Source organism: Cynocephalus volans, chromosome 1, assembly GCF_027409185.1.
Source record: "Cynocephalus volans isolate mCynVol1 chromosome 1, mCynVol1.pri, whole genome shotgun sequence".
Taxonomy (NCBI): domain Eukaryota; kingdom Metazoa; phylum Chordata; class Mammalia; order Dermoptera; family Cynocephalidae; genus Cynocephalus; species Cynocephalus volans.
Window position 1 is genome coordinate 42,331,821 of NC_084460.1, and position 25,270 is coordinate 42,357,090.

At 44.4% G+C, this 25,270-nt stretch overlaps 1 protein-coding gene across 11 annotated transcripts in view; it reads right to left on the reverse strand.

Moving 5' to 3' along the window:
• Positions 1-25,270, reverse strand: part of ZMYND8 (zinc finger MYND-type containing 8) — a 143,153-nt gene that overhangs the window by 51,394 nt on the left and 66,489 nt on the right. For 6 of the 11 annotated variants that reach the window (XM_063076173.1, XM_063076144.1, XM_063076119.1 and 3 more), the window contains 5 exons: positions 20,571-20,711; positions 10,473-10,625; positions 7,351-7,860; positions 2,268-2,654; positions 54-244 (listed from right to left, as the gene is read on the reverse strand). In XM_063076173.1, coding sequence (XP_062932243.1) covers positions 54-244; positions 2,268-2,654; positions 7,351-7,860; positions 10,473-10,625; positions 20,571-20,711 — 1,382 coding nt within the window. The remainder of the gene's footprint in view (positions 1-53; positions 245-2,267; positions 2,655-7,350; positions 7,861-10,472; positions 10,626-20,570; positions 20,712-25,270) is intronic. The other 5 variants (XM_063076180.1, XM_063076156.1, XM_063076164.1 and 2 more) reach the window with 1 other exon arrangement.

Consider the following 25,270-nt stretch of genomic DNA (forward strand, 5'->3'; position numbering starts at 1 on the left):
TTATGACCCCAGTGGTCCCATCAGGAAGCCGGTGCCTGTGTGTCTCCACTCACTTTGCTAGTGTACTTGGCGATATCCGCGGCGACATCAGCTGAGGCAGTGGCAATGGGCAGGTCAGCATTGACTGAAGATGCCAGGGTGCTTGTGGACCCCGAGCTGGTGACCAGGGGCGATGACTGTGTGCTGGTCACCAGAGTGATGGTGGACGTGGATGGGCTCTGTGTGATCTCCTTCTGCTGGACAGCTAAGAAAGCAAAGGATCCTGGTTACCCCAAACTCCGAGAAGGACCTGCCCAGCACAAAGCTGTGGTGAGGAAGTAAAGCCCCTAACACATGCCCTGCAGGCTTCTCCACTTGCAAGTGATTCTCTCCTCGACCAAACTCTAGCCAGGCTCCGCTGAGCCCTCTTCTCAACTAGGCCCCAACTTCAGCCTGTAAAGACTTGAACAAACACCAATAGTTTCAAGGAGACAAGGTCATGTGCTACAATGACCCCAGCCCCCTGCCTGAGAAAATTCCAAACCACCAAAAAAATTTAGTTTGTTCCATCCAACACCTGGAGATAGGGCCCCTATCTCCCAGTCTCTAGGGAAGAGTAGGAGCGGGAGCCTAACTTCCTTAAATACTTGTTAGCAAACCCAATTGGGTTTCACATAGACCAATCCTGCTTCCTGCTTCTTGTAATGTTTAACTTCCCTGACTCTACTGAGCCCCCCACTTACTCCATCCTTTTATTCTCCCTTTAAAATGCCCAGTCACCTCCATACAAATCAAAGTTGGTTTTAGTTCATACTAGACTTTTCCCTATTACAGTAGGATATTATCAATTAAAATCTGTCCTTACCACTTCAGCTAGGCTTTGACATAAGAGAATCTCAAAACTAAGAACTGTACTGTCAATGAGACTCTTGCTGGCGGCACCTAAATTCCCCTGGGAAAGGCTCACAATGCATATGGTGTATAAAAACAGAAGACTGGGAAGTGGTAATCCCAATCTCAAATATCCCAGACTCAGCTCTGCCTCACCAACTTTTTAAACAGCAAGTTCAATCCAACCGTACTCCAATGTTGCCTATCCACATTTCCAGAATCTTCCCACCCCTAATGTTTGAAGGGTTTCACTGGGAGCTCCCAATCTTGCTACCTTTCAACCTCACATCCTATTGCACCTCAAGAGTCCTGCTCACTACAGGGCACTCACTATGAGAGTTTCAACCAAGGAGCCCAACCTTCAAGGATCTGGATACAGGTTTCCCTGTGAAACAAGATCTACATCAGTGCTCACAATACCTGGGCAAGATGGTACTGATCAGATTAGCACTTTGTTTGGCATTGTATCAGCTCCAGATGGAGCCTCCTGTGTGGTTGGTGGAGTTTACATTCTGCAACTTCAGCAAGTGATTCTTTGGAGGGTGTGGGGGGTGTGGGGGCAGCTGACTGGTATGGTGATCCAAACCCTTGTCCTTGGTGTTATCAGCACCCTCTCCCAAGTGACCTATCCAGCCAGCCCCCACAAGTAGATCTTGATGTGGACTCATCTTTTGTGCGTGGTGAATCCCCAAATTTTAAGGTAACCTTTGCTATCAATTTCTCACACTGTACCCTTCCCAAAAATAATGACAACAGATTCACGCAAGTGCACAAGGAAACTGAGACAAATATATTCATTGCAGCACGGCTTACAATAGAAAAAAACTGGAAGCAACCTAAGTGCCCACCAGTAGGGGAATGCTTTAAATAAACTATGGCATACTACGCAGCAGTCCAAAAGAATAAGGCAGAGCTATATGTACTGACATGAACAGACCTCCAAAACATGCTGATGGGTGAAAAAAAGTAAATATGGTACCATTTTAATGTTTTTAAAAAAAAGCAGGGGGGGAATATTTTATGACATCATATATATAAATATATGTGCATACATGCATAGAAAAGGGTTTTACAATGGTTGATAGTGGCTGCTGAGGAAGGGAAGAGAATAAAATAGGTCAATTAGGACAACAGACTTTTATGTAAATATTTTGCTCCCTTTGCAAGGAGAATATATGCAGGTATTGTTTATAAGATGAAAAAAAAATTAAAGTAAAAAAGCAAGTTGCAAAACAGTTTTTAAAAATAATGCCAAATGGAATGTATAAGGCCTTCAGGATATAGTGGCCAGGAAACAAACTGGGAACTGAAAAAACAAAAACATCAATGGTTTTTCTCCTGTCGATGTGGCAAAAAGGGAGTGGGCGCCACGGAGCACAGAAGGGGAGGCTCGGTACCTTTCACAGCCTGTCTGGTCTGATATCTTGTCCCCTGGGAAGACTGAGGCTGCTGCTGCTGGCCGTGCTGCTGCTGCTGCTGCTGCTGACGCTGCATCTTCTGCATGTGCCACTTTTGGGAGGACGTTTGAAACTTACTTGATGAGTTCCACACGACCCGCTGCACGGCCGGGGCAGTCTCCTTCGGCAAAAGCGGCCTCTGCTTTTTCACGGGGCTTCCTGTGGTGGCGGCGGCATTGGCCGGGGCCGTGACCGTGATGGTGGACGTTGTGCTGGTGGTGGCTGGGACACCAGCCGCAGGAGCTTGGGAGGAGGAGCGGGTGAGCACCGGTGTTTCAGGGGGAGACTGGCTGCCCACAGTAGTAGATGGTGGAGCTTTACCTACAACTAAAGCCAATGCATGGAGTAAAAAAAAAAAAAAAAAAAAAAAACACAAAAACAATTTTACTCAGGTTCGCCTGCAGGGTCTTTATGCCCGCAACTTCTGGGTAAAACCAACCAAAGCCAGAATACCAAATGCATTCAGCACACCAAGTACACCTCCCAACAGAGGGGCACATTCTCACCCACACACTTAGGCCGTTTCTGCGGCATCTTCTACCTCACCTCCTTTACGGAGCGCTTGCTCACCTCTGAGACAGTCAAGACCCCCAGGGGGAAAAGAGGTGAACAAGACACAGGCCTTGCTCTCGACTTGCCCACCAACCAGTGGACAAAGCAGAGGGTGAACAAAATCACTCTAAGTGCCTGTTTCATAGAGTGAGAATTTGGTCAGCACCTTGAGCAAGATCTAACCAAAGTCAATCCAGATGTGAAGAGGAACCTTTTGACTAAGAGAACCTATCAAGCATGTATCTCAAGAGCCAGATAGCTGCTCATCAGCCGCCAAGCCAAAGCAGAGTAACACCTAAGCACCCAGAACGAAAAATATCCTTTTTATCCCTTCTGATTCCCTCCTGGACAAAATCTCAGGGTGGTGTTGATAGCCTTGACACCTAACACTAAAAAGAATTCCACCCCGAGGCTAGAACCTTCCCCTAACACAATAGCATTATCTACAATTTATAGCAGCATTGTTATTGTTCGGATTGTACTTATTCCCGCCACCGTGATTTCTGTAAAGCATTACAATACTGGTTTTCCTATTGTGCAGTTGGTCAAGTTTAAGTCTAAAATGAATTTAATTTTTGTTTTTAAAGAGTGCTTTAAATAAAAACGTGAAGTTAACAATTATACACGGAGAACCTGAGAATGGCAAAAACAAACGAATGTCAATGACTCAAGTTTGAAAAACACTGCCGTATACAAGAGAGTTTGTCTTCTTGGAGCAGCTGGGCTACGGGGTTGGGTAGATTTCAACAGGCAAAGTTGAGAATTTGGAGGGAACAGCATTAGCCAAGACATGTCTAAGAACAGGGAGCGTTTTGGTAAGTGGAGGCAGGCAGGGAGAAAGAGTGACTGGAATGCAGGTTAGAGCCAGAAGCACTGAGCGGCACAGAAGCGGTGACCATGCGTTGCTTGTTTTGTAAAGGGGCATTGCAGAGGTCCCAGCCACCGATTAGGTGAGCTTGCCCCCCAGAGAAGATGCCGAAGCCAGAACCCCGATCTTGGACGATGCTCCTTGACATCAAACTCCTTTCAATAAGGATTGTAACTGTCTTTTTAGATTTATATCACCCTGAGAAGACATGAGCTTGATTGTTCTAAGGAGGATTTTCAGTAAGCTGTAGGTTTTAGGAAGCCAAGGAGAATGAGGGGAAGAGACATGCTGATTTTCTGACTTGGGAGTTTTCTTGGTGGCTTTGACGTCTGCTCAGTCGAGCTGGCAGGCAAGAGCACAAGATGGGGCTGAAAGGGGAGTTCTTTCTGCAGTGAAGAGCCCCCATCCTTTCAAAATGACCTACCAAATACTGGACACAGTCTGCCCACTCCAGATGCAGAGGAGGAACTGAACTGGGCCCTCCTGAGAGGGCACTGCCCTGGCAGGGTTCCCAACCTGTAGAAGTGCCCTCATGCCTCCCTTTTCTGCCACGTAACAAAAAAATATATTGTTATTGTTGATTAGCTTGCCTGGTCCCACCTTGGACAAAGGCCAACCACAAAAAAGTCATTTCTCTCTCTTGATTTGCAAAAGCAAACAGCCAGCTTTGCAGAGGGGTTACTGTTCCGCAGCAGTCACGCTGGCTCTTTTCCAAATTAAAGAACAGGAGTGTACAATCTGAAAAGATTCCAGGCTCAGAGTACTGTTTGGGGTTATCATTTAGATATTAAAATATTTTAATTTCTAGGGAATTCTGATGGTTCACGGAGAAAAAAAAAAAAAAAAAAGGCTATAGGAAATTCTATTTGTCCTAGAAATTTGGATTATATAATCAATCACCTATAGCAAAAGAAAAAAGGGCGGAGGGGATTTCTTCAGGGGTCAGCACCCCAGCAGCTGTCCCATAAAATTAACCTACTTATTCCAGAATCTGTCACTGATCACTGTTTTGCACAGAGAGGACTTTTTTTGTTTTTGTTTTTCTTTTTTGTTTGTTTTTGGGATTTTTTTCTATCTTATTTCTTCTTTTTTCCTACTTTTCTATCTTTCTAAGAGAAATTTTTAAGAGAAGAATTAGCATCCCCTTTGGAGAAGGACAGAAATTACTGTGAGACAGTGTAGGCATAGCAGAGTCTCTAAGTGAGCTCCCTTTGCCTCTGTTCTGAGATTACTCACTATAAAAGCCATTTTACTATCTGAGGACTCATATTCTACCCACCTGCTGCATTCCCAGCTGAAGGTAAGTTGGAGGTCACCACAACAGCACACTCCAAAATGACCTTCACTGAATGAATTTATAAGTGAAAGCACATCATTGAAAAGCCGTGCCACTGCAGAATCTGACAGGAAGCTGATTCTTCAAGACCCAAACCACCATCAGGGGCTCTGGATTTAAGATCAGCTGGTTTTGCCCCATGCCTGGGAAGCTGCTCTAACTGAATTGTATTTTAGAATCATCTTCAGCTTCATCATCCACCATCTACTGAGGGCTTCCTGGAGATATTTCCTTCAGGCTTCCATGCGAGGAAGAGCACTATTTTTAATCAACTAAAATGCTTTTTTATTTTTTGGAAAGTAGGACATCTTTTAAGGAACTGTGTTTCCCTTTTTGCTTTTACAACTAGGAAGCTCAGAGCCAAATGAAAACCCAACTTTGCTAACTCTGAAGGCTGGAACAGCACACATTTCTACCTAACACCTTTCCCCAGACTTCTTGCTAATCTACCTTCATTTTCCTATTACATTGATTTATTTTCTTTCTTTCTTTTTTTTTTTTTAAAGATGACCGATAAGGGGATCTTAACCCTTGACTTGGTGCTGTCAGCACCACGCTCTCCCAAGTGAGCCATGAGCTGGCCCTTTTATTTTCATTTTGTTTCATGATTACGTATCCCTGTCAATCCACTGCAAATCCTCTCTGGAAGAGGAAGGGGCATAATACCAATCAGTCAAAAGATCTGTTCTGGAAAGAAAGGAACAGTATAAATATGTCATTAGTAGGAGCACTGCTATCTGCGCCCCAATATTCCCACAATCCTGTGGAATAAATGCTACTCCTATTGTTCTTTGCAACAACATAGGCAGTCTCTCAAACCCCAATCCACAAGATAACCAGGTTTTTCAAAGGCCATCCAAAAATCAACGAGAGGGCTCAGGGAAGGTCTGATGGTCTATCCTTCCTGTCACACTTAATTGCTTCTCTCCCTAACTCCATGCTCCATTCAGAGACATTTCCCTCTGTTTTGCTGAACTGCAGGAATCCTCTCTCTCCCTGACTACTGAGGTTCCGGAGCAGCCCAGGCAGACACAACCACAGGACAATGATTCTCAAGGGCCATCTCTTACTTGCTTTAAGCTGCCACATTTCGGAAACCCCAAGGGGGAGAGAATCACATCTTCAGGGTTTGGTGGAGAAGTTAGCTCCTGCCAGAAGTTAGGCACAGTCACAATTAAAACTGGCTGTCCCTTAAGTTATTCAAAGTACATAAGGTTTTATGGCTATAACCTCTAATTTGTCCTTAGGCAAATGTTTCTCCAGGGCCCTCAATTAATTCTTCAGTATCATTCTTGGGCATGTTGGAATCCCCTCACCACTCGCTTGCCAAGCTAACTGAAAAATGTGCTGAGTACTTTGTCAGCAGGAAGGACACCTTTCAAATTATTCACTGGCTCCTTCTGCAGGGTGTGCCAACATGCCTGGGCTGCGCTAGGCTTTAGGGCAGTCACTGCTGGTTCAGAATATAACAGTCATAACAGGAAGGAGGCCTGCTAAGACTCAGGCAGTGGTTCTCATCCAGGGGAGACGCTGCCCCCAGGGGACATTTGGCAATGTCAAGACATTTTTGATTGCCACAACTGGGCAGGTCCTACTGCCACCTAGTGGGTAGAGGCCATGGATGCTGTTAAACATCCTCCAATGCACAGGACAAGGAATTATGTAGGGCAAATTGTCAATAGCGCAAGGTTGAGAAACCCTGGGCTCAGGTGAGTTAAACGCAAATAGGATGGAACACCAATTCAGGAATCCACTTAAAATGCCCTTGCAATTTCCAGTGCTCCAAGAAGCATTCGGCATTCTGGCACCACCTACCCAAATGGTTTCATATTCTAGTGAGAAAATACACTCGGAGATGCCTGCGCAGCCATGAGGGGAGAAAAAGGATTCTGAATTCATCGACACCTTTCAACTGAGCCTTGTCAAGTGTCTAAATGTCAACCCAGACTTTAGGGAAATGAGTGAGCATACTGGCAAAGAAGCTGCGAAGTCTAAAAATGACTTGACCACTAGAAGAAACTACCATTTTCGAAGAGACCTATTTTCTTGCTCACACTCAATCATTTTGGATATAGAATATGTAAAAGGTGGGGAGGACTACATTTAAGTCCTGGCCCTGTTCAGTAACTAGCTAGGTGACCTTAACCCAATTACAGCAGTGCTATGCCTGTCAGTAATGTTAGAGGATTACATAACTTTTGATAATACAAGTACAAGATGGAATTCTAAACTAAATTAAGAAGCTAGAAACTGATACAATCACTTACCATCCTGCTTGGGAGATGGTTCTTTGGGTTCCTTCTTATTTTTTCGACCCTCCCGCCCAGAATGGTCTTCTCCTAAATCTATGACAAGTTCACTCTCTGAATCGGAGTCCAGGCCCAAATGTACTGTAGGGGAATCCGTCTCATCTTTTCCCTTCAGTTTATCCTTTGTGGGATGAGGTGATGGTTTTGCTTTTTCTGAAAAGTCTTTCTCAGGCTCAGGGCTGGCCTTGTCCTTGACTGGCCCCGGATCGGCTTTTTCACTGGTTGGTGATGTGCTTTTCAGCTCCTCTTTAATCTCGACTGGGTTTGCCGGTTTGGGCTTTTTTTTGACAGCAGATGGCTCTCTGTCCATCTGACTGCCCTCTTTGTCTTCGGTGTCTTCTGGCTCATTCTTGGGCTTCTGCTCATCATCACTGATATACTCACCATCGCTACTATCTGACTTCTCGGAATCCTCTGAATCGCTGTGCTCTACGGCCGTGTACACATCTTCCGAGATTTCATTTATACCTAAATTCAAAAAGAAAACCCAGCATGTGGCATAGTCACAAAATAAACAACAGGACCAAAAATGTAAACATTTTCCACGCCAGACACTAGAGTAAGAGAACACATTTCAGATGGCATCACACTGGCCTGGTGGGATTGGTAATGAACTAAAGTGGCAAATAACTCCAACTGACAAATGGGACTTGTGTTTGGAGAGTGTTTCAGTTATTAACATTCAAAGAAGACTTAACGGGACTTAATGACATAAATTTTAAATTTACAAAAAGCTAAATATTTGTAACGTTGATAACTAATTGGGATATAGAGGATGGGAGGCTGGTAGGAACACCAAAGAGGAGCTTTTCATACTGTTCCAATTATAGATTAGAAGACAGAGGCCCGGAGAAATCACTTGCCCTATGATACAAAGAAAACCAAAAGAGGCAAGACTGGACCCCAGGGCTCCTGACTTCCCACCACTGCTGTCCCTATGCATTCCCAAAGCATTAAAGTCCTTTACCCTACATGTCTAGGGCTCAAAGAAATAAGCCAAAGCCTTAAAGCAGAGATTGCAAACTCTCAGCCCACAAGCCACATATGGCCAGGAAACACATTTTAACTGGGAAGCATTAGTTTGGCCCACAGGATATTTTGTTGTTTGCTTTTTCTTTTTTAATTTAGAATTTGCTACCCAATTGACAAATTGGGAAATTTCACACAGAAATCAAGGTGGAGGCTTTTGTTGAAAGAACAGAAGATCTAACCACTATAGGTCACCATCCTGCAAGGCAACAGTTGCCAGGGGGCCGAGAAGCCACTAGCCCCCTTAGGCAGGGAGCACCGCACACCCCTCTCTCGCTGCCTGCACTGATGTGGAGAGTCGACTGCTGCTGCATTTGCGTTGCTCTTCCACTTATAAACAGGTCAAGAGGAAAGTCACATATTTCTATGTCTCTACCAAAAGGAAAAAGTACAAAATAGCAGGTATTTCTCACACACACATAAAAATGGGAAAAAGCATATTTCAACGATAGTTCCATTCAATCCATTTATGCTTCCTGTTCACAATAATGCATCAAGTGCCATCAGGCTGTAAGTAAATAAAATTATATCCTAAAGTCTCAAAAAGAGGAAAGAAAACCCAATCAAATCTTTGTACTGTCTTTATTCTAGAGCAATGGTCACGATGTTGGTGGCATCAGTGTCCTGACCCAGACACACCAAAGGGAAACTTACAAAAGGACAAGAGCCATGAACAGCCCAGGACCTGGGAGATCAGCAGAATCTTTGGCAAATTGTATCTAGCTCCACCAGGGCTCGATCAAAACACAAAATACAAAAATCTAGATCTGGTATAATTTTGGGGTCCAAGGCTTGTATTAGTGGTAGCTAATGGTCGGACACAAGAAGGGCAGGTATGACCACACATGTGATAGGAAAACCTTGGGCATTAGAGCGTGAAAGATCTGAATTCAAACCCTGCTCCTCTGTTTTTGTTAGCTGTGTGACCCTGAACAAGTGACCTACCTCTCTGAACCTTAGTTTCTTCATCTGGAAAATGGAACTGATGATAATATCAACTCCCAGGACACCCTAAGCAGACTTAGCATAGTGCAGGGTGCACAGAAAGCATTCAGTACATAGAAATATTAAAATTCTTATTAGCAATAATAACAAATCAAGGAGTTAGACCAGCTGCATGGAAGGACCCAAGAGGGATATTTAAATCTGCTGCCAGATTTCACCCATGCAACTCAATGTCCTAACCAAACAGGCAACCCAACAAGCTACTTGACGAGTACAGATAGACACCAATATTATATATATTGACCCCAAACTGTAGTTCCTTTCTCACCTGAATATCTAGAGCACCCACTGACACCTCGCCTTGGAGGAGCTCTCTCTCCTGAGGCCCAGCCAGCAACCCACTTCTTTATAAATGCTGTCCTGGCTTTATTTACTTATTCAACAAATAGTCCAGAGCATGTACTAGGTGCCATGGAAAAGGCGAATTCTTATAAGACAACCTCCCAACCTAGATTAGGAGAGATACCCCACACAAAGTTACCACTGATGCTTCCAAGCAAAGGAGATGGGCAGATAGGGAAGGCAGTCAGAGAAGACTTCCTGGAGGAGGTGAGATCTGAGCTCAGCCTTAGGAAAGGGCAGGATTCAGGTAGGCAATGTGAAAGTAGGCAGCACAGGGAAATGGAAGGGAGGCAACAGGTACAGAAGCAGGAAAGATTTGCCATGTGGGGAGTGGCCCAGTCTGAAAGGAAAGACTTTTGTGCTGGACACTTTGTATATACTCGGTACTGATGTTGAGTTACTGATGTGTACTGAGAGGCAAACTGTGGATCTTTATGCTTTCAAACCTTCATGCTTCAAACCTGTATCTTTAGTTTTCAGGCTGCTATCACCCAAGAATAAACTCTGATGAGTTCAAAGACCCCTTCTGAATATTTTGAAAAGTCTGAAATATTTTGCTGAGTGTTAATATATTTTAGTGGAACAAAGGTCAAGTTTAAAGCAACTACTAAAAGCAGCCAGGATTCAACCCTTATTTCATCCAGGTGATATCCCTACAAATAATATTGATAATAACACTGCTGCAAGAAAACCAGAAGACATACCTAATTGTGCTTTGCAACTCTCTATCGTCTTGTCAAGATTTAGTTGGAACCTGCTGCGAATCTGCCGCTTGGGAGAGATGAGAGGAACAGGGGTGGACTGCTGCTGGACCGACTCGCTCAGCTCCTTTAAGTCCATCTCGGCTTTGCTTCGATCTGGAAGACATCGTCACACCCTCATAAGCCCAGGCACTTAGGGAATGAACACATCACGCTCATCACTCAGCTTCCTCCTCCCAAAGCCAGACCAAAACACCGAACACCACAACCAGGAGCACATAACGTAAAACACATAACATGTGATGGCACACGTAACACAAAAACACTTTTTGCTATATGTGGAACTCGGCATCAGTAGGGATCCTCCAAAAGCCAAAAGTTACAGTAACATGTTCAATCTCAGCTTCAGTAGACAAAGCAATTGTGTCTGGCCGGGCTGTGTATGTAACTTCCAAGCCCAGACTAGAGAGGGCTTTTGTCCAAGAGAGATGCAGAGTCCCTAAGAGGGGGTCTTGGCTGCCTATTTAGCACAGAGGCTTTAATTCTCACTCTTAGCCCACCTAGTCTGGGACTCAAACTAGACAGGGAAGGAAATGTAACAGAGACAGATCTTATTGGCTCACAATACCTAGGTGAGGCAAGGTGAAGAGATTAGCCCTGGACATTAAACATGTATCTAACAGGTCTTCTCACTCAGGTAAGAGTCCAAGTTCCTCAGCCTAATTCCCAGACCAAGGCCTCTGACAAGACTCTTTGTCCTGAGGTCCTATCCCCTCACCTCTGCCAAGGGCTCCTTATATGACCAAATGGACCAGATTCCAAAGGGTTGATGAGCCTACCTTTCTTGAATTCCTTTTCTACCTCCTCTGCTGCCCCTGCTAGTACCCCAAAAAACATAAGGGGAGGGAGGATTAAGGTGACTGAAAGGTCCAGAAAGCAATGAGAAGCCTGGCAGAGGGGAGCATGCCATCTTTCACTTTGCCTGCCACCCTCTGGCATTTCCTCCAACCCACCCAAAGCACAGAACATGGGGCATCTGTCCTACCCCGGCCAATCCAAGAAAACAGATCAAAAAGCAGGTGGCATACAATCAACCGACTAAGAGGAGAAGCCACCACCTAGCCTGTTGCCACCAGCTGTGAGCTCACTCCCTGAACCCTCCTTCACCTCCCTGTTACCACCCGCGCCAAAGGCCACCTCCATTCATCAGGCTGTTAAAGAGGTCCCAGGGTATAGTCTGAGAGGTGGGCTGGAAGAGCTGTTTCAAGCCCTCACTCTCTCCTCTTTCTGTTTTGGCAAGAACCACTGCCCTTCCCATTCACCCATTCTCTAACATTGCCACCCAGAAATTAGTCCTTCAAAGTGACCAGAAGAAGCCTCCCAAAAAGGCCCACCCACCCCACCAGGTGACCAGAAGCAACGAATTCCTCCAACTTAATTTTATCACCATAATGACATCCCCACCAAGGTTAGATTAGGAAGGGCTCTTTCCCCAAAACACACTTGGGGGTCGCCCCCCACCCCCAACCCCCAGGGAGATTCCAGAAGTGAGTGCTCAAAGCCAGCAGAGAGACCATCCTTGTAATTCAAGAAAAGTACCAAAGGGCTGGCTGATTAGCTCAGCTGTTTAGAGTGCAGTGTTACAAGACCAAGGTCAAGGGTTCAGTTCTCTGTACCAGCCAGCAGCCAAAAAGAAAAAAAGAAAAAGCACCAAAAATACACCTCTGTATGTGGTGCATGTGTGTACACATGTGAGTACATGTGTGTATTTATGAGTGTATGCACACGCATTGATTGGGGCTTTTCAGAGAACCTATAAGAGACAGGACTACAGATGTTCAAAGACCAGGTAGTGCAAACACAAGAGTCACCTCTGAGAGGGGGAAGAATGTTTATTCTAATTTACCAGAGAAAGAGCAAGAAAACTATTTATCTACTTGTATACCCACCTGTCTGCATGGAATTTGAAGCAGCTTACAAAGAATTTATAGAGTGAAACAATAAAACAGCGAGGGGAAAAAGAAAAATAAGGACCAAGGAAATAGGGAAAGAAAAAAGAAAGATCAGATTAAAGAGCAGCTGGAAGAAGTAGGACTTATAAGGACTTAGCCACGCTGCAAATGAGACAGCAAAGAAGGGTTGGGGCCTGTGTCACCATTTCCACTTTCAGAAAAAAGGAAGCACACTGGATGCCAAAGGAAAAAGGCAGCCTTTCTAAGCATCGAGTTAGAAAAGAAAATATATCACAAAAATACTCTCCATGAAGGGCAGGAAACGGAGAGGGGAAACCCAAGTGACATGTTCATCAACGTTCTCAAGAACATTCCTATATGGTAACTAGATTCCACACAGTTACCGAAAAAATCTACTGTATCAGAGGTCAACAAACTTTTTCTGTAAAGGCTGAGAGAGTAAATATTTTGGGTTTTGTGGGCCATTTAAGCTCTGCTGCAAAAGCAGCCATAAACAATATATAAACAGATGCATGTGTCTGTGTTCCAATAAAACTTTATTTATAAACACAGGTGGGGGGCCAGACTTCACCCACAGGCTGTAAAATATGACATCCCCTGTAGCTGTCTAGTGACTGCTAACCCTGAAATTGCCTGTAGAGCGTTAAAAAATTCTGATGCCTAGGACCCTCCCTCATAGATTCTAATTTCATTAGCCTGGGGGAAGGCCTAGGCGTCAGCCTTTTAAAAGCTCCTGAAGTAATTCTAATTGGCATCCAAGACTGAGAATCCCTGTATGAGACCAATCTTGTACATGGGTAAAGAAAAATCACATCTTGGACCTGAGGCATGGATATGGGGACCAGACCACTACCCCCCCAACAACTAGGCACACCACCAGCACCAAAGAGCATGCCAAAAACATCACCTCCATGTGGGTGGCCCACCACAGCCACCACAATAACCATGGCTGCTACAAAAGTGGCTAGACACCACAACCACCATGCAGATGGTCCACCAGCCACTGGAGTGCATTGACACAGCCAGCAGAGACCAAAGAAAAGAAGAGGATGTCTCTCTCCACAAAGCCCATTCCAGAGAGACAGAAGCAGTATCTGCTCTATGATAATATTGGGGGACCTGATCACACCTCTCAGCATTGGACAGATCATCTAGGCGGCAAATCAACAGAGTGACCATTACTCTTTCAGGAGGGAAGAAATCTAGGGTAATTAGAGGGGGGAGGAAGAGGGGGTTGGGGAGAGATTGGATAAGGGGCATAAAGAATAAGTATGATTTATAACAATATATATGCTAGTAATATTGATTTGATCAACACAGGTCAATGTTGAACCCCCAAAATATGTATAATCAATTATGATTCAATAAAAATTTTAAAAAGAAAAAAAAGAAAACTCACATCTTGCCTTAACTCCTGTTTATCTGTGTTAACAGCACCACCTGTCTGAGCCTTAGGGTTTATAAAAGCAGACACAGCACTCACCAGAATAACCTAGCTCTGTGTGTGTGTGTGTTTGCATCGATAAATATGCCTACAGTAAATGTAACCCCTTCATTTCAGCCTAAAAAGACTGAACTCTGAAATATTAGTAATCAAAAGGAATGCAAAGAAGGAAAAGCACCTCATTTTACAAAATAAGGTGTCTCTGGTCAATAAGCTACTATTACATTTATTCTTGTTAGAATGAACCAATACACGTCTGGGGGCTGGGAGCAGGAATTTAGCCAACATGATTGTCATTCTCAAAACTTCAGCTGCATTTTGACTCTCCTCTCCTCTACAGGGAGAAGAGAAGAGCTTCACTTTCTCAGCTCATAATTAGGCCTTCTTCCACCCCTGCCCTTCTATATCAGGAGGATCTTCAGAATCCACCCTTGCTGCCAACATTTTGAACTTTTCAGCTGACGGGAAGACAGCTTAGGCTGTACATGGAAACCAAAGATTAAAAAAATAACCGTGTTAGAAAATACATGATCTTACATTTCTGGAGGGAGCATATATCAGAACAACCTCTTCAGAGGGCAATCTGGCAGTATCTTTCAAATGTCAACGGCATGTAGCCTCTGACCCTCAATTCCACTGCTAGGAATTCATCCTGTGAATACCCTCTCACATGGGCAAAAAGGTCTTCATTGCAGCTGTTTTCAAAAGCAAAAATGGAAAACAACCTAAAGTCAATAAATAAGGTACCTGGAGAAAAAAATGTTAGTTTGCCTTTAACTGGAATTAAATACAGCTGCTAACAGTTACCATAAAACTGAGACTGTTTTATTGTTATGGGTTGAAATGAAAAGCCAACCTGTTTAATGAAAAAATAATCAGTACAGCACATTAGTATTGGTGTGGGGGAGAAAAGAAGAAAAAGGAATATAGATACGAATGTTACCTATTCTCGGGGCTTTTCAATGTTGGCTCTACTGACATTTGAGGCCTGGAGAACTTTTGTTTGAGGGGTGCAGTGGGGTGGAGTGGGGGCTGCCCTGTGTGTTAAAGGATGTTAAGCACCATCCCTGGACTCCACCCACTAGATGCCAGTAGCACCCACATCCCAGCTGTGACAATAAAAATGTCTCCAGACATTGCCAAATGTCCCCTGGGGGACAAAATCACTCCGGTTGAGAACCAATGGTAAAAGCGTACTTCAAAAAGTTCATGAAAATATTTGTATTATCTTTCAATTCTATTTTTCCACAAACTTTCTGAAGTACCCTCATAGAAGAGCTCTCTGAGGAGACTGACAGCAGGCAACAGTAGTCACCTGTGGGGAGAGGGTACAGAGGCAGGTGATCAGAGATTACAGACAGGCTGGCTTTTCATTTATCTGGCTAGCACAATTCTTGGAATCCTGCTGAGGTAGCCAATTGGATTGCTAGGGCTCACAGACCCTTCAAACCCGTTGTATAGACTAGATCCTGATTCCAGACCCCTCATATACAGACTGGGTCACCAGGCCCCTCACATGCAGGTCCATGAGCTAGATAATTGGGAAAAATCCCAGGAGCTGTTGGCACACGACACAAGCTCAGTCCTCAGCTTCCTCAGCAGCAGCAGCTTACAGCAGCCTCCAGGAGCAGCAGCGGTGGCCTCCCAGAGGGTCCCAGGGGCCCTGGCAGCAACAGCTTGCAGCCAACAGTCTCCAGCAGCAGTAGCGGCCTCCCCATGCCCCCCTGGGGGTTGGGGACCCTCTGGATCAGAGCCACTCGTCCTCTTTTTTTTTTTTTTTTTTTTTACATTCTATGATGTTGTCACAGAGCAGTTCGGAGGGAGGAGAGGCTAAAGGGGAAGGAAATGGGATGAAGGAAGAGGGGATTAGGCCTGTACTTTATACTTAAGTCCAATAACCCAGGACACCTGGGTGCCAGTCAGACAGACAGGAACATCTGGGTGCACACGCGCAATTACATTAGACAATAACCAAGGAACACCTGGGCACATGTGCATATTTCCATCAAATGCTCTGCAAGATTCTAAACATCTGAGGGACCCTGACCATTTATCTTCACTTTCCCTACATCATTAAATGTCCTTTTGTACTTTGAAATTTTTCTTATCATGTTCATACCAGTAAAAACAAAATAAACTTTTTAAAAGAAAAATATAAGCACTTCCTTTCCAGGTGAGAGAGATATCCTCTGCTCTAAAGCTGCAGGGAAACAACAATGAATGCACTTCCAGGAGCCATAAAATGGTGGCTCCTTCAAGGGAACAATACCGTTTAGACAAGAGACCCTGGCAGATGCCAACTATCAATCAAAACCAAGCAGAGATCTCCCCCACCTCATTCACTGTAAAGAAAGTCAAGACAACATCTGGGAAATCCAGACCGCAGCCCTGCATCCATGCTCTCAAAGAACGCCTGACTTCCAAGGTATAGCTTTATGCACAGAAAGAAAGGAGACCCCGTCAGTGACAGTGAAGATATAAACAAGCAGAAATGCTCCGTGCTTGACAACTTGCTGTTGCTCTGTCGGCACCTTCAACAGAGCATCAAGGCACATTTTTGTCACTAACAGGACTACTGAACTGCTGAGTTTGTAAACACCCTCTGTGAGATAAGAGGAGGCGGATTACCAGAGAAAGCAAGCAGGAGTCTAGAAGAAAAGAATGAGGCCCTCCCCTTCTCTCCTAGCCTGACTGAACTCATTCTTATTGTGACTTAACTGTAATTGATGCCGAGTCAAAAAGGGGGCTGGAACAATCCCCTGAGGCTCAGCTCCCTGTTTTAAAGAGGAGAGAAGAGACCCAAGATAGCAAATGAGGGGACCGGTGAGTACCAGGTAGGGCAAGAACCAGGTCTCTGCACAAACCTTCCCCTCATCCACCAAATACACTCACATACCGCAAACTCATACATTCACATACATATATTCGTGTAACATATGCTCATATACATATGAGAGGTCTTCAAACAGTTAATGAAAAGATCATTTCATTTCTCCAGGAACTGTTTGAAGTACTCTCATACATATACTCATATACCATAATTAATTAAGAGTAGCCGAGTGACCGCCTGACAACCCATGGACTGGTTTTTGTACTTTTGGTTCTAATTGTCTGTTTGGCCCAGGTAGTTTTTGTTTTTAATAAATTGATTGCCAACTTTTAAAAACTAGGAGAGTTCACATAAAAATCTGGATTTCTGCTTTTCTTAAATTTGAAGTCTGAGAACACAGGTTCAACTGGCAAGACCTACTTCCTTTAGCAAAGTACTGCGTGTTACTGCCCATTCCGAATCCTCACCCTGACCCCTACAGCTGGGCTGACATATCCAATAGGCACCAGGGACACCGTGCCAAGGGACACGTAAGTCATAACATGGCCATGTCTTGTAGCATTTCAGTTCAGGTGTCTCAGCTAAGAGGTCCAGCTGCACAGCAGTCAGGCATGAGCCTATAGGCCAAACTCTACTATGAACCTATGTGTGATCTTGGGTGGGTAACTTTGTGGTTCTGTGTCTCAGTTTCCACTTCCGTAAAATGGAGCTATAACCTAAAGACTGTTGTATTTTTTTAAATAGTTTTAATTTACAGAGAATAAAATTCACATTTTGTAGAATAGAGTTCTGTGAGTTTTGACACCTGCATAGATTCATGTAACCATCACCACAAACAGAACGCAGAAAAAATTCCATCTCCCAAAGAATCCCCTCCTAATTTGTAGTCAAACCATCCTCCACTCCAACCCCTAGCCATCACTGATCTATTTTCCATCTCTATAATTTTGCCTTTTCCAGTGTATTTTTTAATGATATCCTATTTTGTGAGATACAATAATTTCATCATTATCCCTTGCATTCTGCATCATTCTGTCGGTCTAAAGTAGATACACAGACGACAGACACAATCAATCCCCATAAAGCCTTTTAATCTGCTCAGTCCCTGGGCAATCACTGGAAAATTAATTAGCATTTCTTTCCATTTTCTAATGTTTCTACCCACCCACAGTACTTCCAACAGTCCTTAGCTGATCCTCTTCCTGTTAGGTAACTGAAATCCCAGCCCATAAAATGCCCACATTCCCAACGCTTTTGTTTCTGCTGATGAGGACAAGAATGTGTCCTGGGAACTGGAAGAGCTACCAGGGGAGACAGGAGAGCTTTGGCTTCTCCTATGCCCACCCACCACCATGCCAGCCCACCAGACACACGACAGGAAAAAAATCTTTTACTCCCACAATGGGTCAAGCCAAACGGAAAGATCCACAGTGTCACAAGGATGCTCAATGACCGCCCGGTTTAGGGAAGGAACTATTCTTGCCCAGTTTGATGGGCAGACAGGAAGCATCAGCATGAGAACGCCTCTGCAGTGTTCCTTTTTCAGGGTGTGGAGGTGGGATAAGGGCACGAGAAAGCAAACCACATTTTTGTGAAGTGAATGTTCCCAAGGCAGCAAATGGGTCCCCTTTTGTTCAAATGAGGAACCAACCATTCAATCTGAATTGGAGCCACGGAAGCAACCACCCTGACTGTCCCATTATATGTGGGCTACACGAACAATGACCTGGAATGAAGGAGGCTCTGGCTCCGTGGTGAAACAGGCTGTGCCCTAGTCCTGCTGTCTCTGGCTCTGCGATCCTGGTACGTCCAGCCTCTTCCACAGACCTCGGTTTCTCCATCTAAAAATGGCACTGCAGGACAAAGTGGACCTGGAGGGCACCGACTACCAAAAGCTGTATATTCACACCCGAGCATCACTAGGCACGGGTGGCCACCCTTCCTTCCTGAAACCCTCTGTCCCAGGGCCTCCTGAGTGACACTGCCCTGTGCTACTGCTCCCTATCCATGGTCCCTATCCGGGCTCTGCCACCTGCTCCTCCTCCTCTTTCCCACGTCTCCGTGCTCGAACGTCCGAGGCCCTCACTCCTTCATGATGCTCCAGCCCTGACTCACAACCTCTGCAAGCCACCAGGACTGGATCCTTCTGTGTTGTGAGGGGCTGTCCCACGCACTGTAGGATGTTTATTAGCAGCATCTCTGGCCTCCAATCACAGGTGCCAGGAGCATCCAACCCCCACCGCACCCCCAAGTCATGAGAACTACTGCCCAACACAATCCCACGTACAAAATCAAGATTCCCACAATTACACCTCCCACCCTGACCTGGCCTCAGGGCATCCCATTCCTGTTTCCAACTGCCCTCTGGTCTCTTCACTTAGGGGTCTAACAGTCATCTCAATCTTACAGAATCTAAACTGAACTGTCACTATTTCTCCTGCCATACACAAACCTATCAGGACAATTCTATGCATTGCAGGATAGACAGCAGCATCCCTGGTCTCCTCCCACCAGAAGCCAGTAGCACCTCTCACCCAGGTAAGACAATCAAAAATGTGTGTCCAGATATTGCCAGGTGTGCCGGAGCTTTGTGGGGGTACAAATTGCCCCCAGATGAGAATGACTAATACAGACTATTCTTTTTGCCTGGGGGACAGCTGGATGGTACAAGGATCGAACCCTGGACCTTGGTGTTATCAGCACCATATTCTAACCAAGGGAGCTAAGCGGCTGGCTCTGATATAGACTATTCTCAACACAGCACCCAGAGCGGTCCTTCTGCAATGTGGAGTCTGTCCACATCCCTCCTCTGCTCAAACCCCTCTCTACCAGGGTCTACCAGGCCCCAGTGCTCTCTGACTTCACCCATTAGCCTTTGCCTCTCACTCGCTGGGATGCAGCCACCTCATCCTCCTTGCTACTCCTATAATACAACAACTCAATCCATACCCTAAGCACCTTTAAACTCTTATTCCTTCTAGAATGTTCTTCCTCCTGATATTGGCATAGTTGGTTTTTCTTGCCATGCAAATCTCAGCTGAAATATCACCTCCTCAGAGGCCCTCCTTAACCCCTCCATCTAAGTGGGCCTCCACCCGTGCCCCCAACCTGTCGTCTCTCCTTTAACAACATGCTTCACCTTGAAGGCATCCACGGTGGTAAGAACTGTCTTGTTTATTTACTTTGATTACTGTCTCTCCATCTCTGGAACCCAAGCTCCACAAGAGCAGGGGCCTTAGCTGACCTGCTCACTGCTCTATCTCCGTGCCTGGAACAATGCCCAGCACATAACAGATGTGCAGTAAAAATCAGGGTCATGATGGCATGAATCAATTAAATAATAACCTCATACTTGGTTGGTTAGCATTTCTGGTGCCAATTTTTGCTAAAGACTTTGGCCTAAGGTAGTATCTTTAAAATAACCAACTGAAACCCAATGAGTTCAAAAGTATTAATAATTCAGGGGATGAAGACCAGCATTTTAAAAAATTAGATAAGAAAGGAAATAGTCGGTCAGAGTACACTGCACATAGGAAAGGTAAATACTGATTCATCAAACTTGTTTCTGTTACATGTGTATTTATACATAGGGAGTGGGGTTACTGCTGTCATGAGAAGTAAGCTTATAAAACCCTGGCCTTAGGTGCTTCAAGATAAAGCAACTTTGCATGTCAACAAACCTCAAGAAATCTCTTTCTGGTTCCTTTTATTGTTCTCTCCTCATCTTCACCCACTGTATCTTTTAAATTTTTGCACAGGGAAGAATTCAAGGTTCAGGAACCACATACAAAAGAGGACATCATAACTTGCAAAAATAACTACAGTTGCCACACAGAAAGATACTTCCAACTGACCCAGGTTAAGATTCAGGATGCTTCCAGTGGTGGATGTCTTGTCCATTTTCGTAGTGATAGGTGCTGATGCTTGAGGAGAGAAAGTTTTCGGGCTGCCAGATAAACTCCCTGCTTGTCCCGTCTTTGTAGAGGCTGGTGAAGCTGGAAAAGTACATCATTGTTAAAAGACAGATTTACAAATAAAAAAACAAGTAAAATTTATAAGTTTGGGGTAGGGAGAGAGTAAAGAAATTATGAAATGGTATTTGATTTCAACAAGGGCAGCATGGCATCACGGATGGGGTGAGTCTGGCCATTTATTTTAAGCAAAGGGCTTTAACATGACATGAGACTATGAAAGCCGCAAAGGACGAAGCCCTCCCCAGTTATTCTATTAAACACAAAGCTCTAAGACAAATCGGCTAAGCTGCCACTTAAACTGGTTTGGTCTATTCGTGGGAATAAATCTCAAAATAAGTAGCCATTAAACCAGAGCCCCACGGTCCAGATGCAGAGACTGGATGCCAGACTTAGAAATGGCACGTCACCATTTGTTGGAAGTCGCAACGGCCAGCTCACATGCAGCCACCACACCTACTGGTGATGAGTGCCACCTCTCCGGAACTCTCTAGCTCCACTGCAAAGGTTCTCAGGGCTGAACGAAGACAAACTCAGTAGATGGAGAGAGGGAGTTGCTTGTGAATTATTTCCCTCTTTATTGTTTCAGAGTTTTATGGGAGGATGGAGAATTGTCCCTGTGCCTGAGGCTTTTACAAATACCTTAAAACTACCTACAACCGGCTCCTCCGCCTCACTTCCCTGGGTGGGAGGAGGGAGAATGGGATACGAAACCATTTATTTTAACAAAACAAGCATTCAGAGGGGCCACCAAGGGCCTCCTGAAGACCCTTCTGATCCTGCCCCTCTGCCCTCACCCCTCCACATTACTGACACTGTCTGCCAATGCCTAACAGGCCCATTTAAAAACAGCTGGGCTAAACGCAGGACAGACTACAAAAGGGCCAACTCTCCTCAGATAAGCAAGTAACATCGATTCTAAGGCGATCTGGTCATCGACAGAAATACGTTGATGGCAAAGGCATTAGGAATCAAGACGTCCCCAGGGACCTCAAAAGTGCTAGGACACTTGGGTGGGTGCTTGCCTCGGTCTCCTCACCTGCTAAACAGGGATGCTCAGAATGAGAACTCAGAGGTTAAGCCTGTATACCAGCTCAGCCAGCCCACACACATGGGCTGGTCTTAGCACCAGTGCCAGGACGTGCCAACGTTATTTTTAATGTAATACAGTGGGAAAAACTCCAGACCTCCAGAGGCCCAATTCAGAGGCCCAATTCAAGCATGGACAGGGAGCCAGGCGCTGGGGGTTCAAATCCCAGCTCAGCTGCTGACGTGCTATGTAGCCGTGGACAAGGTACTGGCACCTCTGCATCTCCCTTCCTGACAGCGGGAGGAGGAACGTTAGTAAAATGATACAAGGGATGGTAAGAGCATCTACACCTCATTAGGTTGTTGTGATAAATCAATCAATCATCTGAACGGTGCCTAGCATCTAGCAAGTGCTATATTAATGCCTGCTATTAGTGCAGTAGCAGTATTTTCTATTTCCTCGTTAACCTTCAGGGCTCTGGGTTCATCATCTGAACCAGTGGTTCTCAGCCAGGAGTGTTTCTGCCCTCCAGGGTGCACTGGGCAATGTGTGCAGGCAATTCTGACCACAAGCAGGGGAGTGGGGTTGCTACTGTGGCTTCTACTAGGTAGAGACCAGGGAAGCTGCTAAATATCCTATGATGCTCAGGACAGCCCCCCACAGCAAAGAATTATGTGGCCCCAAATGTCAATGCTGCTGAAGTTAAGAAAGCCACACAGGAAATTCTTTTCCTCATCTGGAAATGGGGAGAGAGGTTAGGATTAGATTAGCTCATCCATGTCGATTGGTACTTAGCAAGTGCTCAATAAACATTAGAAATTATTTTAAGAATCGAGTTTTTTAAATAATAAATTAAAGTGGTTTTACTGTAAGGATTAACAGAATGCCTGGCCCAGCAGCTGGCATGTAACATTTCTTCAAGTGGTAGCTATAATTATTATTAACATTACTAACACTGGTACTATAACAAGTAGGACTTGAGTGCTCCTTACACAAAGAAACAAAAAGAAAGGAATTTTAAAATAAATATTACCAATAAAATCTTTAGTATTAAGATTTTTTTAAATAATACATTTATTTATGTTCTACCTAATTCCAAAAGAGATTTGCAGTAGGTCAAAAGATCCGTGTAATGTATTCCCCTTGAAGATTAAAAGACCAGGGCTTTTCTAATTGTATTCTCTTAAGCAAACTAGCAAGGTCGAAAAGGGAGGGCCTTATCATACTATCAAAAGCACTGCTTGGGACTGCAGGGAACTTTGACAAGGAGGCTTAACCCTCAAGGGTAGCAGGGACGACAAAAGAAAACATGCAAAAATGCTGCTTCACACAGAATGCAATCAAGTGAGTCCACATTTTCCTGCTCAACGGGTCAAGTTAAGTAAAAAGGTGAGGCTATCAGGTGGTCTAGCAGAGCAGCACCCCACCTGTGGTCCTGCAAGGATTTTAGCAAAAATAGAGGTAAAGTCTATTTTTATAATTCTGTATATACATTCATGTGTACTAAAAAAACAAATAACTAGGACAAGCCTTTAATTTTAGACATATAAGGTTTCCTTTGTTAACAAACTTAAGAATTAACACTTAAGAAACATGTTCTAAATATTTTAAAAATTTTAAACATAGCACTTGGATATGACAAGAACAAGGGTGGCAGGAAGACAATGGTTTCCCATGGAGACGGGTCTGGTTCACTCTTCAACCAGCAAGTAAAGTGCAGGGCTACCCTTCCAGGTTTCTGAGGTGGCAAAGCTTCATGGAATCAGGAAAGGGACACACCTTGGGGTCCCCCAGCAACCCAAGGATCCCATACGGCAAAACTCTCCTCTGCATCTCCCTGAGAAAAAGATCTCCCATGCCCACCTCCAAATGTCACCTGTCCCACCTCCCCAATCTGAGAAACATCATGTAACTCTCTATATTGGTTAAAGCTATGAACCTGGTGGTTCAAGGTCAAACACACCTAGATTGTCTCAATTCCTCATCTGTGCTCATGCCTCAACTTGACCAACTCTTCAGCAAGGCCTCTGCAAGGCACTCCCAAAATACATCCCAAATCTCTCCATTGATCTTCAAACTCTACTGCTATCACCCTAGTCCATGCAATCTTAGGGGTGGCAATATGGCCCCACAAGGGGGCAAAAAGTGATTCTTAGGGGGTAAAAAGAAAAGTCTTACTGCTCCTTTACATATAAAGCACAGATATACATGCAGTACACAAACAGATATACAATACTTTTAAATTCCACGGCAGTCCACTCCTAGGAACAAGTATACCCAAAGACAAGTACCCAAACAAGTCCACAAGTATACCCAAAAGAACTGAAAACAGGTACTCAAATCTTTGGACACAAATGTTCATAGCAGCAATATTCACAATAGCCAAGAGGTAGAAACAACTCGAATGTCCATAAATGGATAGACAAATTGAGTTATCTCCTTAATAGAATGTTATTGAGCTGTAAAAAGGAAGGAAACTCTGATGATACATGCTGCAACATGGATGACCTTTATAAACATGCTAAGTGAAAGAAGCCAGACACTAAAGGCCTCATATTGCATTTCACTTAAATGAAGTATCCAGAATAGGTAAGTCCATCCAAATAGAATGCAGACTGGTGGCTGTCAGGGGCGGGTGGGGAGTCTGGCGTTGGGGAATGACTGCTTAGTGAGTACAGGGTTTTATTCTGGAATGATGGAAATGTTTTAGAACTAGATGGAGGAGATGGTTGGTCAACGGTGTGAAAGCACTAAATGCCACTGAACTGTTAAAAATGGTCAGTTTTATGTTATGTCAATTTCACCTCAATTAAAAAAAATTTTCAGGCCGGCCCATGGCTCACTTGGGAGACTGTGGTGCTAACAACACCAAGGCCAAGGGTTCGGATCCCTTTATAGGGATGGCTGGTTAGCTCACTTGGGAGAGTGCGGTGCTGACAACACCAAGTCAAGGGTTAAGACCCCCTTACCGGTCATCTTTAAAAAAAAAATAAATAAAATAAAATAAATAAATAAATTTCATGTAAAGACAATTAGGAATAAAATGTCTAAAATGGATCCTTTAGGGGACAATAATGAAAAAAAAAAAAAAAAACTGGCTAACACTACCCTGCCCATCACCTCTCATGGAGACCCTGTAAGCACTTTCCACAAATCCCTACCACCTGCCACAGGTCCCCCCCACTCCCAAGCCACCCTCCACACAGAAGCCAGGGCGGGCACCTTAAACACAGAAATGAGAGCACACTGTTCCACCATCTAAAACTATCCAGAGGCTGACCCAACTTAAAAAAAAAAAGTCAACTAAAGGTATTTAGATTATGAGCTCTTTTGCCCTTTTTTATACTTTTACTGTGTGGTTTTCTTGGGAGAAAAAAATCTTTAAAACAGGTGCAAAAATGTACTGTATTTGTTAAAATGGAAAAATGGAAATGATGGGACAGGAATTCTGTAATTATATGACTCCTGTGAGGTTCAACAGACATGTTCTTAAAAACCAGGCTCCATGGGTTGCCATCTGCAGGAACATATAAAATGCTTTGCTGGCCAAAAT